This window comes from Xenopus laevis, chromosome 7S (genome assembly GCF_017654675.1).
Source record: "Xenopus laevis strain J_2021 chromosome 7S, Xenopus_laevis_v10.1, whole genome shotgun sequence".
Classification (NCBI taxonomy): domain Eukaryota; kingdom Metazoa; phylum Chordata; class Amphibia; order Anura; family Pipidae; genus Xenopus; species Xenopus laevis.
Window position 1 is genome coordinate 10548108 of NC_054384.1, and position 16023 is coordinate 10564130.

Here is a 16023-nt window from a genome sequence, read left to right on the forward strand (position 1 = left end):
AGAGGAGACCAGCCATAACCCAGTACAACATGCACAGACTTTTCCTTTCTGCCGGATACACAACAGAGAGGCCTATGAAACCTCCTCCTTTTACTCCAGCTCCTTGTTATGTCTTGGAGGACAGAAACACTGAGGTGAGAGTTACAGGATCTCTACTTAGTTGGATTCCAGAGAGCGTGGTGGGTAGTCACTATATTTTATTTGGGGGTTCAGGAAATTGTATTTTAATTATTGTGCATTATTGATTGCATGATAATTACTTCTGTAAAGTATAACTTGCAGCAGAACTGAAATGCTCTCCAGCTCTTATTGGCCACTGGCTGCCGGGATTTGGACTTGGACAGAATGTGAAGGACTTTGAGACTGTCTGGTGGCCTAAATGGTTGGTGGAGGATGCAGGTTGTTGCAGTTTATCAGCTTTAGCTCCCTTGTGAGCCTAGTGACCCCCAGATCAGTGTCGTTCTTTCTGGTGCGGAACATGTCCAGAACCCGAGGCATTGGATCAATATGATACATTTCCCTAACCTGGAGAGAACTTGCACAAAACACACGTCTGCTTCCTTGTATGGACATGCGTTTGGGAGCACAATCCTGCCTTCTCTAGGAGAGAAATCTTCAGAAAATATAGTCCGCTTATTGTACGCCATCTGGAATGAATTATGAACCGAATGCCGGCGATGAAAGGGTTAACAGAGCCTATAAAGGATAATGTGTTTTTTTCTCTCAGCCATAAGAATAATCATAGAAACAGTAACATAACCGGCGTGTGGATGGAGCTGCGACCTTCCATCATAAACATTATCCATAAAAAATATCTCCCAAGAGTGAACTGCTGTTACTTCCTAGAAAAGCTTCCTGAGTATTGTTGAACCAATCCAATGACTCCTCCATCACTGATGTATTGTGATATAGACCAGCATCCGGAGGCTGTTGGAAACCACAGCTGTTGAGAGTTGTAGTTGTAATAGCTGCCCAACTATGATATGGAGAATGCCATGCTGAGGCCACTTCCATTTGGTCTTCATTATTGTTTTTATTTTTTTTTAATTTTCCTCTGCCGCTCTCCTTAGCAATGGGACATGTGTTTGGATAACAGAATAAAAGATGACTAGCAGAAGGTCTGTATAGAAATAGAAGCCATTTTTGGACAATTTGCTATGGTATCTCAGGGCTGTTTATGTCATTACATAATTGACCTTTGCTGGGGTTTAACATAAAAAGCTCTAGGATTGTTGCAAATAATCACAGCAAGTTGTACTGGAAAAAAGCAACAACATCAAACTGCTGCTTGAACACAAATCTGCCCTCACCCTTACCTACAGGGAACACTGTAACATCTGTATTTGGTAACACTGGCCTGAACTTAAAATGAGTTACTAATGACTAGTAACTCAACTCATGATTGATCCTTGCTTATGAACAATGAATGTACAGTATCTAATCGCTTGATTTCGGGCAAAAATCTGAAAAAAAATCAGGCTTTTCAGAAAAAAACCCTGAATTTTTTCGGATTTTTGCCCAAAAATAGTCGATTTTTGGGCTAATTCCAGCACAGACCAGAGAAACTTCCAAATCGGATAGGGACCTCTGCCATTGACTTATATGCAACCTCGGCAGGTCTGAGATGGAGGATTTTCGGATTCTCACTTTTGGCAGCATCAAGAAAAATTAGAGTTTTTAAAGAAAACCATGAAAAATTTTAGTTTTGCACCACAAAGCCGACTGGACTTTAGTGAATAACCCCCTGAATGTTCCATAGGCAGAGAACAATTACCGATCAGGGTCCTTTTTTTACATGCATTGGTTCTTGTGCTTGCAGGCCTTATTCAGGCTTTCTTAGGGATTCTGGGAATTGTAGTCCAGCTACCAGGGGAGAGCCCTGCAGATCTTTTCATGTATAAGAACTATAATTTATCGTATCCTTTGCAAATCAAGATGTACCTACGTTTGCTTTAATAAGAGTTTTAAAACACATCCCTGATAGAATAACTTTGAGATCCAAAGAGTCATTAGCGCAGGGGCTCTTTAACTCTTTGACTACAACTCCCAGTATCCTTTAATACACACATGTTAAATAGACTGCTGTTCTGGGAAAAGGCCTGCAGTAACAACTACCCAGCAATGTACTGTATGCCTCTACCTTACTCAAGTGATGGTATATGGTTTTGTTTATGCCATGTTAGCAGGCTGGGAGAAGCATGTGCTGCATTTAGGGTTGGAAAAAAATACCGGCCTTCCTATATATTTATCTTTTTTCCCTATTAATAACATTGGGATCAGCCATCATTTTTACCGGCCTGGCCGGTAAAATACCGTCCAGTTGGCAACCCTAGCTGCATTCCTTTACCCTTGCAGGGTCAGCGGCTATGTACTATACAGTCACTGTTACAACATGTATTTTCCGTCTCTTTAAAAATAAGAGTAAATTGGTATTTCTGCTGTTTGCTTGTGGTTGCAACTTGTTAACATTAAGGCCAAATTTTACCTGTGTAAGCTAGTTGTGCCCAAGCCAGAAAAAAAGCAGCAGGCAAGAAAATAAAATTAAAATGGTTGATCTCCTTTAAGTATGTTATAGAATGGCTAATGCTAAGTAACTTTTCAATTGGGCTTTACTATTTATATTTTTTTATAGTTTTTTTATTTGCTTTTCTCATCAGACTCTTTCCAGTTTTCAAATGGGGGTCACTGACCCCATCTAAAAAACAAATGCTATGTAAGGGCAGAGACACACGCTCAGATTTGGGGACCTTAGTCGCCCGGCGACAAATCTCCTCTTCTTTGGGGCAACTAATCTCCCCAAACTGCCTTCCCGCCAGCTAGAATTCTACATTCTAGCCGACGGGATGGCACTCAGAGCACTTCATTTTCTGAAGTCGCCCGAAGTTGCCTCACGAGGAGACTTCGGGTGATTTCGGAAAATAAAAGTGCTAGAATGTAAATCGCCGGGCATTAGCTAGCCGATTGCTGAAAACTGGAGAGCTGCTGTATAAAAACCTAAATAACTCAAAAACCACAAATAATAAAAAAAAAATGAAAACCAATTTCAAATTTTGCAGAATACCATTCTCTACATCTTACTAAAAGTTGATTAAAAGGTGAACAACCCCTTTAAAGAGCAATTATACCCTATGTAAAGTGGGAGGAGACATATTCTTTCCCTTACACCATATAGTATGAGGTTATGTCAACATTCCTCCCCTGCACTTTTGCATTTGTACATCCCTGAGAGCTGCCATATTTGCTGTCCCAGTTGTTAATCACAATACCATTGGCTTTCAAATTCAAATTTGCCTTTTGTCCAGTAATTTTAAATGCTTTTAAAATGTCTACTACTTTTAAGTGTCGCTAGTTTGCCTGTATTTTTGGGGTGCAGCGATAACATGATATTTCTCACATAGCGTTGGGAAATATTGAGTGGGGTGTCAGTGCATGAGCTTTTGTTGACTTGTCACTAATATTGCTCTATAGAGTGCTGCTTGCTCTCACTGGAAATACTTTGGGTGCTTTACTTACCAGTTTGGTTTATTCCTGTCTCTCGCTCCCTTTCTGCCCCCCCTTCTTCTAGAACTTCCAGCCAAATACCAAATCTCCAAAGCTGATGTCTTTCCCGTTCTGCCTGGTGAGCCACTTGATCTCCGCTGCCCACTGGCCGATGGCCCCCCTGTGACTTGGACTAAAGATGGGGCAAAGTTAGAGGCCAACAATAGGACGTTGATTGTCAGGAACTACTTGCAGATTAAAGAGACTACCCCCAGGGACACAGGGCTCTATGCCTGTTCCGTGTTAAAAAACTTCCATTTCTTCCATGTCAATGTCACAGGTGAGTGGAAATAGAGCCTCGGGAGCAGGGGTTGCATGCCCAGACGCAGGTGCTGTAGCCACACAAGAATGAGTCAGCTCAGAGTTATTTCAACCAGCCTTCAGCAAAAAATACAGACTCAAGCTTGAAAGTGGCAGTAAGCCTTTGGGAAAACCAGACTCAGACCCATCTACTTAAGTACCAGAGATTCCCAGTGGGCCCAGACCCTGGTGGGACCCAGCCATGTAGAATTCCCATCTGCCCTTCCTTATTTTCACCATGGGTCTATCACAAAAGACCTATATGCTTTGGTACTATCTCTATTTAATTTCTGTGAGAGTGGACCAAGAATGTTAGGTTCTATGGTGGGTCCTAGGAGACCCAGTCTGACCAGACATCCTTGGTTGACTCTCACAGAAATTAGGTAAAGATAGTACCAAAGAATATAGGTCTTTTTCTGATAGACTCATGGTGAAAATAAGGAGGACAGGTGGGAATTCTCCAAGGCTGGTCCAACCAGGGTCTGGGCCCAGTGGAAACTTTGGTAGACCTGGTTGTCCAGCAGTTACTGGTTTTACTGAAGTGGGAACTGTCTGTAAGAGTTGACTTATTCAGCCTGCCTGGTTTTGAAAAGGTTCAGGGACCACCAGATGTCAAGGAGCAAATAGCCTATCATAAATCTGCATTAAATCTGCACAGAACTATATATAAACATAATTTACATCATCACTGATGATGGATCCCCTTTAAATGATGCCATGCTTTGATTTCTGGTTATGCATTTAATTTCATTTAAATATAGAGCAATGTAGCGTATTGTGCACACAACATATGAGCTAGAGCTGCCATATTTTTTGCTCAGATGAGGCAAATCTGAACACATTAACGTTGTTAGGGTTGCGATTCTTTGCAGAGAATGCAACTGTGTATAGTTCCTGGAGGATTGCCTTGTGCACACACTAAGCTGTGCTCACCTACCGTACATTTCTATGTATCTCAGGCAAATGGAAAATAAACACTACTTAGAAATAGGTTTATTTTCCCTTAATTTCCAGCTCACTAGTACTGGCTTTTTGCACATGCTGTGGAGACACCTCCCTTAACAATGCTCCTTTTAATATGAACCATCCCAAATGCCTCAGTATTCAGAATTAACATTTCCAGCTCCCATCATCCTCAGCTACGCTATGTATTGTAGTTCAGCTACAAAAATTGTGCTATAACTTGGCTTGACTTTAGAGTTGGCTTGTGCAACAAGTTATGAAAGAAGTCTCTATTGTTATCAGTTAGGGTAGTCTGTTTGCAAATGATCAATGATTTTAGATGTGCGTGGGTTTTTAATAAGGCCATGTACCTTCATGTTTTCCAGAAGCCAGTTCTTCAGGGGATGATGAAGATGATAACGACGGTTCTGAAGACTTCACCAATGACAATAATAATATAAGTAAGTTTCATGGCATGTCTTCAAATGTAGCAAATACAGGCAAGGGCACATGAAGCTGTGATTCGTTAAGAGGGAGCAAATTAGGATGGCCACATTCTGGTATCTTGGTCCATAATCTGATACGCAGTCTATGTTAGTAATATTAGGTTCATGACTATGTATCTGTTTATCTGAAGCCTTCACAAGCACATTGTTCTCATTAAAGTGTCGTTGGTGCATTAGTAATATTTAGAAAATGTATCTCAAGTTACCTACAGTACATCAAAGGAAAGGTTTCTAAATCCCAAATATCTGAAAGTTTTATTGGTTCCATCTAGCTCCTAGCTGATTAATGGCATCATCCTGCATAGAAGGACAGAAGAACCATTTCCAATAAAGTGTTTTGTTCTCCTTAATGCTAGGAGCTCCATACTGGACTAACACAGAGAAGTTGGAGAAGAAGCTTCATGCTGTTCCCGCAGCCAATACAGTGAAATTACGCTGCCCGGCAGGAGGGAACCCCACCCCTCGAATGAGGTGGTTAAAGAATGGAAAGGAGTTCAAACAGGAGCATCGGATAGGCGGATACAAGGTAAGGTTGTTTTTTCTATCTATCTATTCAACGTCAGTTCTATGACCATTCTTCCAGTGGACAAGTATGTCCACCTTTATCTGATACTAATTTGTGTGTCTAGCCAATTAGCCAAAGCAAAGAAGGAATTTATTAATCTTTTGCTATAATTATATTATTATTAATTTTTATCATATTTCTTCTGGTTTCTCTCTGTTGTCATACTTCTGTGTCTCTGCACCCCTTCACCAGGGTAATTGACTTGTTGTGTCTTCTCTTGACTTTGTTTGTTTATTGTTCCTATATCTGACCCTGAAAATTAAAATTCTTAATTGATTAACTGAGTTGGTTGGAATAAGAGGTAATGAAGGAGTCTCTGGTTGCAGAATGGCTCATAGTTAATCAGACTTGACCTTATGATTGGGCACCACATCATCTGATGGTTCCTTGTCCAAAATCTGGCCAAGTGAAATCTCAAACGTCTTGGTAGCATTGCTGAACTGGGGGGTGCAGCCCTGAATTTGAGAAAGTGCATGAATAAATGCAAATGTTCAGTTGGAACTTTATATGATACTGCTAATTGTTAGATTGACATAGTATAGATATATTATCTGTTGATGATGATAAATGTGGCAGGTGCAAACCTGTTATCAGAGAATTATGGCAATTGAAAAGGCTCAGGCTGTGCTAATTGATTTGGCAGTTTCAGATATTGGGCTTTGGCCTGGGTGTGTAACAATAAAACATATTGTACCTTCTAGAGTAGCAATCTTCAGATTTCCCACACTGTCAGTTTTGCCTCCAGCCTTGGGAGTTCAAGCCATAGAAACCTTTTAGTGTCCCACCACCTTTCCTGACACCTGGTGCACAACCACTTTCTCAAGGTTTTATAACCACCACAGAGTCAATAAAGGTCATGTTTTCCAGTTTTTTGGGCCATAATTTGTCCCTACACTAAAACCAGGTGTTGCCTCAAACCCAATAAAGAGCAAATTCTGGCTTGTTCTTGGCTCCATGTTTCCTGTCTTTCCAGGTCGTTAGAAAAAGCCTCTGATTGTCAATTGACAACATGTCACCATTTCCAGAAACTCTTACAACACCTGTATGGTGCCTGTCCAAATAATTGGGATGTTATTGAGATTTTTGGGCAAGTTTTACTGGTTTGGGAGGTAACTGAGTAGATGTTTTACTGTTCGTCTGTGTAATCAGTTTTCCGATTGGACAGGCTAGAAGCAACCTGTAGGCAATCAGGTCATCAACATAGTCAAAGTCAAAAACAAGACTGTGGGCAGTTTATTTTAATAAAAAACAAAACCATTTGAGTTCAGTGGAGCTTACATTTAAAATTTGTTGGGCGGTCTTCTTCCTCCTAGGCAACAGCAGCTTCAACTCTTTTCGGCTCCCATTCAGTTTCGGCTCCCATTTGGCTTTTCGACTTTGGCTCCCATTCGGCGGCTCCACTTTTCTGGCCCACTTAACCCTAGGCTGACCGCCCAACTGGACATTTGTCCGAACTGCCAGATGGCCAGTCCAGGCCTGGTTGTAAGATGTTTTCCGTTCAAGCCCCCTTTGAAGGTCCGTTTGGTCAGGCTTTGGTCAAGGTTACAGATATAGGAAAACATTGGCGTTTCCAAGAAAATACATATTTAAGTTGGCCATAGACGTGCAGATTTTATCCAATGTCCGGCAAATGATCATGTGTTGCAATCTCCCAACCTACTTCCATTCATGTTAAATAAAGTAGTAAAAAGAACAAATCAGACAATGTTCTGGCCATGAAATGACAGACAGCAATTGTCCTAAAGTTATGTTCAGCAGATACTGTAGTAGTGACAGTCACCTATTTATATAGTCAGAGACATTATCGTTAGTCGACAGGAATCTTCTAACCTGTCTAATCGACTAAACCACAGATTGCCATGCTATGAAAAATGTCTCGCCAATCCGCACACGGTATGAAAATCTTACAACCCTTAAGGTGGCCATACATGGAGAGATCCGCTCGTTTGGCGATGTCGCCAAACGAGCGGATCTCCCTCCGATATGCCCACCTTGAGGTGGGCAATATCGGGCTGATCCAATCGTGGGCCCTAGGGCCCAATGATCGGATCCTAGCAAACGGGCGGTCGGATCGCGGGACTGCATCAACGAACAGATGCGGCCGCGTTACGACGGGATTTTTAGTCCCATCCGATCGAGATCTGGCCGACTTTCGCCCACATCTCGATCGGGGAAGCCCTTCGGGGGCCCCCATACACGGGCCAATAAACTGCCGACTTGGTCTATCTGCAGCTTTTATCGGCCCGTGTATGGCCACCTTTAGTTTCATACGACTTAATCTTTGCGTCTATGGCCAACTTTACCCCAAATTTCACTCTTAATTGACCTTCAAGCTGGGATTTCAGGAGTATCGAGGAGAACAAATAGATGTTCTCCCCGAATCTTACTCTTTATGTCTTTTATGTTTATGTCTTGGTTTGACAATTTGCTATCGGACCTTAAGCTGCAAACAGCTTGTGCTGAGCCAGGACAGAAAGGTCAATAGAAATTAAATGAAGAAACTAACCAGTTGCAAATTGTCTCAGATGATCTATGTGTGCATCATATTGAAGGCAAACTATCCTTTTAATGATCTACAGTTGACTGGCTAGGATATAGACGTGGGTTAATTTTTAGCCGTTGGGTATCAGGAATCTTTGAGAATCCCCATGGATAATCTTTAACTTTATATCTCCCTTGTCCCACTCTGCTGTGGTATATTAACACCTTTACTGGGCTTTAAAGAGATGCCATAAGTCAGTAATAATTATCTGCAGCCTGGTAGGCGATGGAGTCTTTGCAGAGCCTGGCAGTTTTATTGATGGCCATGTATAATGCCATACACTGATGGTCACTGTTTGCTTGTAGTATAATCGTGTTGAGAATTACTACAGTAGTATAATTATTAGTATGACATTTCTCTGTAGCGTTATCCTTAAATGTATTGCTCCAAAGTTCCTGCTTGGCGCAACCTGGGCATCTGGGCCCTAGACACATTACTAATTAGCATTTATTTGCAAATGATTGGTATGAACAGAATCAGAGATATGTAACCTTGGGCCCTTCAGTACACCCAGTCCAGCAATGAGACATCAGTCGAGCTATGAGAAGAATGCTGGGAGGCTTCTGCAGATCTGCACCACTGGGAGTTCTGAACTTTGACTGCTGGGAGATGTAAGAGTGGACACAAGCTGGTTTTAAATCGTTAGAGATTAGTGACTAAGCGAATCATTGGAGCAGAGCTCCATGAAACCCAAGTCAACGACCTACTGTAATAGTAAGGGGCCACACTTTACTTGTTGGACTGACCTTTCAGCCTGTGGGCCAAACAGCCAGATCTTTCAATTCTAGTGCACAAGTTGCTCTTAATTAATTAAAGGCTCTTTCCATAATTTAGATCTTTCTATCTTAAAGGGGACCTGTCACTCAAAGAAATAATTCCAAACTCTAATCTATTGTGCTTATTAAGCAAAATAAACGTTACTTACACTAAATAAATAAAGTCAGCCAGATCTAGATCTGATGGGACTAAAAATCCCGTCGGATCCTGTCCTGTCTGTTCGTTGATGCGGTCCCGCGATCTGACCCCCCGTGAAGTCACCGTTAGGATCCGATCGTTGGGCCCTTGGGCCCACGATCGGATCAGCCCAATATTGCCCATCTCAAGGTGGGCATATCGGGGAGAGATCTCTCCATGTATGGCCACCTTTAGTTTGGATCAAGTACAAGCCACTGTTTTATTATTATAGAGAAAAAAGAAATCATTTTTAAAAATGTGGATTATTTGGATAAAAATAGAGTCTACGGGAGATGGCCATTTCATAATTTGGAGCTTTCTGGATAATGGGTTTCCGGATAATGGATCACATATCTGTATCTTATAGACTGGGCAAATATAAAAAAACCTTTCAATTGGTCTTCGTTAGTTATTTTTTGTTTTTGAATTATTTGCCTTCTTCTTCTGACTCTTTCCTGCTTTCAAATGGGGGACACTGACCCCATCTAAAAACAAATGCTCTGTAAGGCTACACAGTAATTGTTATTGCTACTTTTTATTATTCATCTTTCTATTCAGGCCCTCTACTGTTCATATTCCAGTTTCTTGTTTGCATCAGTTCATGGCTGCTAGTGTTATTTGGACCATAGCAACCACATTGCTGGAGAGCTGCTGCATAAAAATCGAAATAACTCACAAATCACAAGTATTAAAAATATGAAAACCAATTTCAAAGTGTCTTAGAATATCACTCTCTACATCATACTAAAATTCATTTAAAGGTGAACAACCCCTTTAAATACACCATTTGTGGGGTCTGCATAGACCATCTGTTTATATAGTAACCTGTGGCACTCCAGCTGTTGTTGGACTATGACTTTTAGCCTGTCTGTCTATGTGACCCCAGTAAACGATGAGCCCCTTCTAAGAAAACTTAAGGAGAAGGAAAGTCGTCTTGCACTTGGGGGTGCCAAATGTTAGACACCCCTAAGTGATTGTATTGACTTACCTGAAACCCGTTGCTCCTATCAGAAGAAAACTGCACCGGCCTGGGGTTATACCAATGAGCACCATGGTAGCGATCCTCTTCCGCCTTTTTCGCGGTTGTGTATGCACAGTAGACCAAAAAGCCGAACTTTAACGGAAAAGTCGGCTATTGCGTTCTACTGCGCATGCGGCTGCCCCGGGAAATTTAAAGAAAGAAGAAGCCGGAAGAGGAACGCTCTGTGGTGCTCGCTGAAAGAACCCCGGGCTAGAGCAGTTTTCTGCTGATAGGAGCACCAGTTTCAGGTAAGTCAATACAATCACTTTTGGGTGCCTAACATTTGACGACTTTCCTTCTCCTTTAAGAGAATTTTGAGGGCATTGAATTGGTGAAATGTGTCGGTTCTATTGGCAGGTATAAATATGTCCCAAGCTTGCTCCAATCGGAAAGTATCACCTTAAAGGGCATGTAAAGGCAAAAAAATAAAATCCCATTTTTACTTTCTTTAATGAAAAAGAAATCTATCTCCAATATACTTGAATTAAAAAATGTGTACCGTTTTTATAAGAAACCTGACTGTATGCAGTGAAATTCTCCCTTCATTTACTGCTGTGGATTGGAATTGTCAGATGGTCCCTAACTGCTGAGCAGGGAAACAATCATACTTATGAACAGCAGGGGGAGCCCCCGCCGTACTTCCCAGCAATGCAGAACTCAAGCAGCTTTGTTTATGACGATCCCTAAGCAGCCCAGACCACACTGAGCATGTGCACAGTCTTGGTCTTGCAAAGATGTTTAACAAAGTTACAAGATGGTGACCCCCTGTAGCCAACTTTGAAAGCATAAATTATTTGTTTGATTAGGCTTGTGGTGCAGTAAGTTCATGTTTATATTTAGTATACAAAATACAGCATTTCTAGCCTTATTCTATTTTAGACTTTACATGCCCTTTAATCAATATATCTTTCTAGAAAGGTGCAGTCGTGTATCCTAGGTTTTCTGCATACGTGAGCGTTTCGCTGGCTGCATGTCTGTACTTGCGGTGCTGTCGATGTGTTTTCACCCTGCATTTTTATCTCAGTGCGTAAGGGCTGTCTACGCCGAATGTCGAGCTCTTCCCATTTCAGCCTTTACCTGCCTGGAGTGTGCACCCCGGCTCCTTGGGCATTCTGATCCCCACCTGCCGGGTACTTATTCCCTTGTGTAAATGATTGTGCCGCTCACAAAACTTTGCTTTCAGGCGTGTAAGAAAAACCTTGCCTCTAGCCGTGAGCTTTTGTGTTTACTCTGAGAGCGACGGGCATGAGTGGGAAGACAAACCAAGCGCAAGATGACAATATCCACCCAAAAACTTAATGGAAGAAAATGTCATTTTAAGTTAATACGTTCTATACATTCATGAAAGATGTTGACTGGTTTAACTTTATGGGCAGATGTAATTGCTGCTGAAAATGGTATCTGGCTGGCTGTTGATATTCTCTGAATTGCTGGTTTCTGACTCTTGAAACCGACCTGGAGATCTGTATGTCTTTTCTTTTCAGAGTTCCATTTACACACCTGTTTGGCAAGCCATTGGCTTTTGTGGCTTAATGTAAAGGGAATATAACACAATAGGGGGGCTAAGGTAGGTGATGAGGAGCAGCGAGGACAGCCAGCCTGAGAGAATGGCTACTTAAGCAACGTTAAGTGCTATAACACAGGGGTCCCCAACCACCGGACAGTCCTGAACTGGGTCGCCGAGCCTAGCCCGCAAGTTACTCTGGCATCCCGAATTGGAAGCAGGCACCCGGACACGCCCCAAATTGGAGGCACAGTTGCCGCTGGCCCCCCGACCCCTTCCTGACTTCTCCTGATCCTCTCCCTCCCCCCTCCCCCGGTCCTTGCAAAAATGTTTTCCTTTACACCGGTCTCTGGGCCAAAAAAGGTTTGGGACCGCTGTTATAACACACACAGGCTACTTTCACCTCTCGTTGCCACCTGAAAAACACAACAACCAAGTGTCAGCTGCCTAAAATTGCAATTGTCACCTTCATAGATTATTTATACATGTAATGCAGGACGTGTGGCTTAGTATCCACATCCTTGTTTTTGTGCGAATGTTCTAGGTGCTTATGTCGCAGGCGTGTTAATTACATGACCTCTGTGTAGTTGCTTTTGTTTACATTGAAATCCTCCAAGAACACCTGTGCTCACAAGACCTGTGCGTTCCTTGCACCTCCCAAAAGACAAATTTTAACAGGTTTAACATTAACTGGATTCCGTTCCCACATCTGCCAGGTCGATAAGTTGTCCTCCCGCCCCCTTGGTTCTTTCTACACAGTCAGGTTGACAAGAGTAAATAAAAGGGCAGAGCAAACAGTTTAATCGCTGGGAATTGCTTGAGTACACAGTGCTGATTGTGGTGAGACGGCTGCCTTGGAATGAAGGGCAAATGTCCCGGAATTTGGCAGGACAGGTATAAGCGGGTTACGGTATAACTCGCGAAGGCGTGGTCCCACCATGTTCTAACATAACCGCCTTGTCCAACGCTCAATGCTTACATACATCAATAAAAGAGCAGACCATTCACTGATAAATGAGCCAAAATCCCCATTCTTTTGTACAGTGTAACGTTGTGCTATAAGGAAGCAAGAGAAAGCCACCTCTTGATCATGATGATGGAACCTACAATAGATAAAAGAAATTAAGAAGGACGCAAAAATTGTCTTCCCCCTTGGCAGCAATGTTTGAATTCTGTTGATATTTAGAACATTTAATGCAGATATTTCTTCATTTTGCTGCACAAGGTTCTATGTAATTAAACATGTAGCCATGGTGTCCTTCATGAGTCCCCATCTCAGAGGGTTTGGGATATCTCTGAACAGTCCATTGGTTAAAAGGAGAGACATTCTTATTTACTCTGTGAACGTCCTCTAACAACGATGGGAAGGGTAGTTGTAAATATTGTCGGCACCTGGCTGGTATTTTCTGAATGATGCTTAGTGCCACTGTTATTAAAGGGGAACAATCGGGAAAATGAAAATGTAATACAAGCTTCAGCATACTGAAATAAGAAACTTTCCAAATACAATCAATTTAATATTCTGCATTGTTTCTGAAATAATCAAGTTCATCTCCATTATTCCTCTCTCAGCATCTGTTTCTCCTCATTCTGTCTACATGCAGGAGTTGGGTGTCACATGACTGGAGGCAGCTGGGAAACTGACAATATGTCTAACCCTATGTCAGATTACTAAATTAAATATGAAAAAATCTGTTTGCTCTTTTGAAAAATGACTTTCAGTGCAGAATTAACTGATGCATTTTGAAAAGAAAAACGTTTTCCCATGACAGTATCCCTTTAAGGTCAAAGAGATTTGGGGTGAAAAATGATATGCTGTCCTAGATATTCTTGGAACTAACACCAATATTTTCTTATGTCTATAAACTGACCAAAGGTTGGATGCTTCAAACGTGGCTTGAACTACAAATGTCCAACAGCCACTGCCAGAAAGTACATTTTGAAACTGTTATGATTTAGCAGGGCCATCATCCAAAAAAAGGGGTTTACACAAAATCTGATCATGGCCATAAACAGGCAGACCCTGGGAAAATGGAGTATGGCTTAAAATGGCCAATTATACCGTAAGTTAGAACTATGGCTACACCAGCGACAACTTTTCCCAACCAGATTTGCTCTGATTCTGGTAGCCCGTGGCAAATTTCTGCCTTAGCCTTAAAGGGCATGTAAAGTCTAAAATAGAATAAGGCTAGAAATGCTGTATTTTGTATACTAAATATAAACATGAACTTACTGCACCACAAGCCTAATCAAACAAATAATTTATGCTTTCAAAGTTGGCTACAGGGGGTCACCATCTTGTAACTTTGTTAAACATCTTTGCAAGACTAAGACTGTGCACATGCTCAGTGTGGTCTGGGCTGCTTAGAGATCGTCATAAACAAAGCTGCTTGAGTTCTGCATGGCTGGGAAGTAAGGCGGGGGCTCCCCCTGCTGTTCATAAGTATGATTGTTTCCCTGCTCAGCAGTTAGGGACTGTCTGACAATTCCTATCCACAGCAGTAAACGAAGGGAGAATTTCACTGCATACAGTCAGGTTTCTTATAAAAACAGTACACATTTTTTAATTAAAATATTTTGGAGATCGGTTTCTTTTTCATTAAAGATAGTAAAAAGGGGATTTTATTTTTTGCCTTTACATGTCCTTTAAACCAGCCGAGCCATCCAGGGAATCTGCAAACTGTAGTTCAGTAGGTCTGGCTTGTCTGTCCTGCAGCCCCAGAGGCAAGTTTCTTGAATGTTCCAATGATCGCTTGCAAGTGAAATGGTTGATATTTTTACCAAGTTATTGATTCATTGTAGAAAAACATGGAATTTGTCAAAATGTTTTGTCATATTTTTGGCTTTATGAAATAGTGTAGGAGCTCTTGACATTTCCATGCTAGCAAACGAATAAACTGTCATGTCAGCCAGTTAAAAGTAGCTACGGTCGTGCCGAAAACGCTTTGTATTGATGTTTTTCTCTCTGACACAAAAAGGTGGTTTTTTCTAATCTTTTTATTTTCTAAGCTGGGTGCTTTATTAAGTGTGTTGAAAGCACAATAAAGCAAATTCAAAGAACTAAACCATCTTCTGTGTCCAGAGCCTTACACATTTCGCTTTGTATCCCTCTAACCAGAACAACTCCTTTGGGACTCTTCCTTAGAAAAGAGATTGGGATTCTCTTGGTAATGATTGTCCCTAAAATGATTTCACAATATGAGCTGCTGACAGAGTGGAAGTCTCCTGTTGAATGGGACTTTGTATATTCTGAAAGGAGGCTCCTTATTGTATGAACTGATACCTCCCCCCCAACCCCCTTCCATGCCATCCCCAGCTCTACACCCCTCCTTTGCATTCCTCGGCACTCTGTGTTCCATAGACATCTTTCCAGAGCTCATTTTCTTGGCCTCTAATTACTTCAGTGTTCTGTCAACCCTGGATGCCTGGAAGACCTGTCAGATGCCCAGAGCCTTCAAGATTGGCTACAGTTATTTGTTTCTATTAGTGAAGCTGCTGAAAATTAAGCTGGCCGTATATGTAATTGGTCAATGGGTTCCTCAAGGACTTTTTGCTATAAAGAACTACAGACACGACAACACAACTTTGTGAATAGTGTTCTGTAAAAAATAACAAAGAATTTTCAAACATTTAGGTTTTAGTATAAAGTTGTAAACATAGCACAACCTGTTGTTTTATCGCATTCTTGATACACTAGAGCAGTGACCCCAACCAGTAGCTCGTGAGCAACATGTTACTCTCCAACCCCTTGGATGTTGCTCCCAGTGTCCTCAAAGCAGGTGCTTATTTTTGAATTCCAGGCTTGGAGACAAGTTTTGGCTGAACAAAAACCAGATGTACTGCCAAACATAGTCTCAATGTAGGTTGACAATCCACATAGGGGCTACTAAATGGCCAATCACAGCCCTTATTTGGCACCCCAGGAACATTTTTCATGCTAGTGTTGCTCCCCATCTCCTTTTACTTCTGAATGTTGCTCACAGGTTCTAAAGGTTGGGGATCCCTGCACTAGAGGAATGTAGAGTTTTGGGTTGTAGAACAGTATCTGGCTATCATGTAAATACGTGCGCATATTAGGTGTACCTGTGAGAGCACATGTGGAGGACAATAGAGTTGGGTGACTATTACAACCCTATTTTCCCGGTTTTG

At 41.7% G+C, this 16023-nt stretch overlaps 1 protein-coding gene across 4 annotated transcripts in view; it reads left to right on the forward strand.

Moving 5' to 3' along the window:
• The window catches only part of fgfr2.S (fibroblast growth factor receptor 2 S homeolog), an 83107-nt gene that overhangs the window by 37764 nt on the left and 29320 nt on the right, over positions 1-16023 (forward strand). For 3 of the 4 annotated variants that reach the window (XM_018227341.2, XM_018227340.2, XM_018227343.2), the window contains exons 3-5: positions 3566-3820; positions 5169-5243; positions 5645-5814. In XM_018227341.2, coding sequence (XP_018082830.1) covers positions 3566-3820; positions 5169-5243; positions 5645-5814 — 500 coding nt within the window. The remainder of the gene's footprint in view (positions 1-3565; positions 3821-5168; positions 5244-5644; positions 5815-16023) is intronic. The other variant, XM_041570880.1, reaches the window with a different exon arrangement.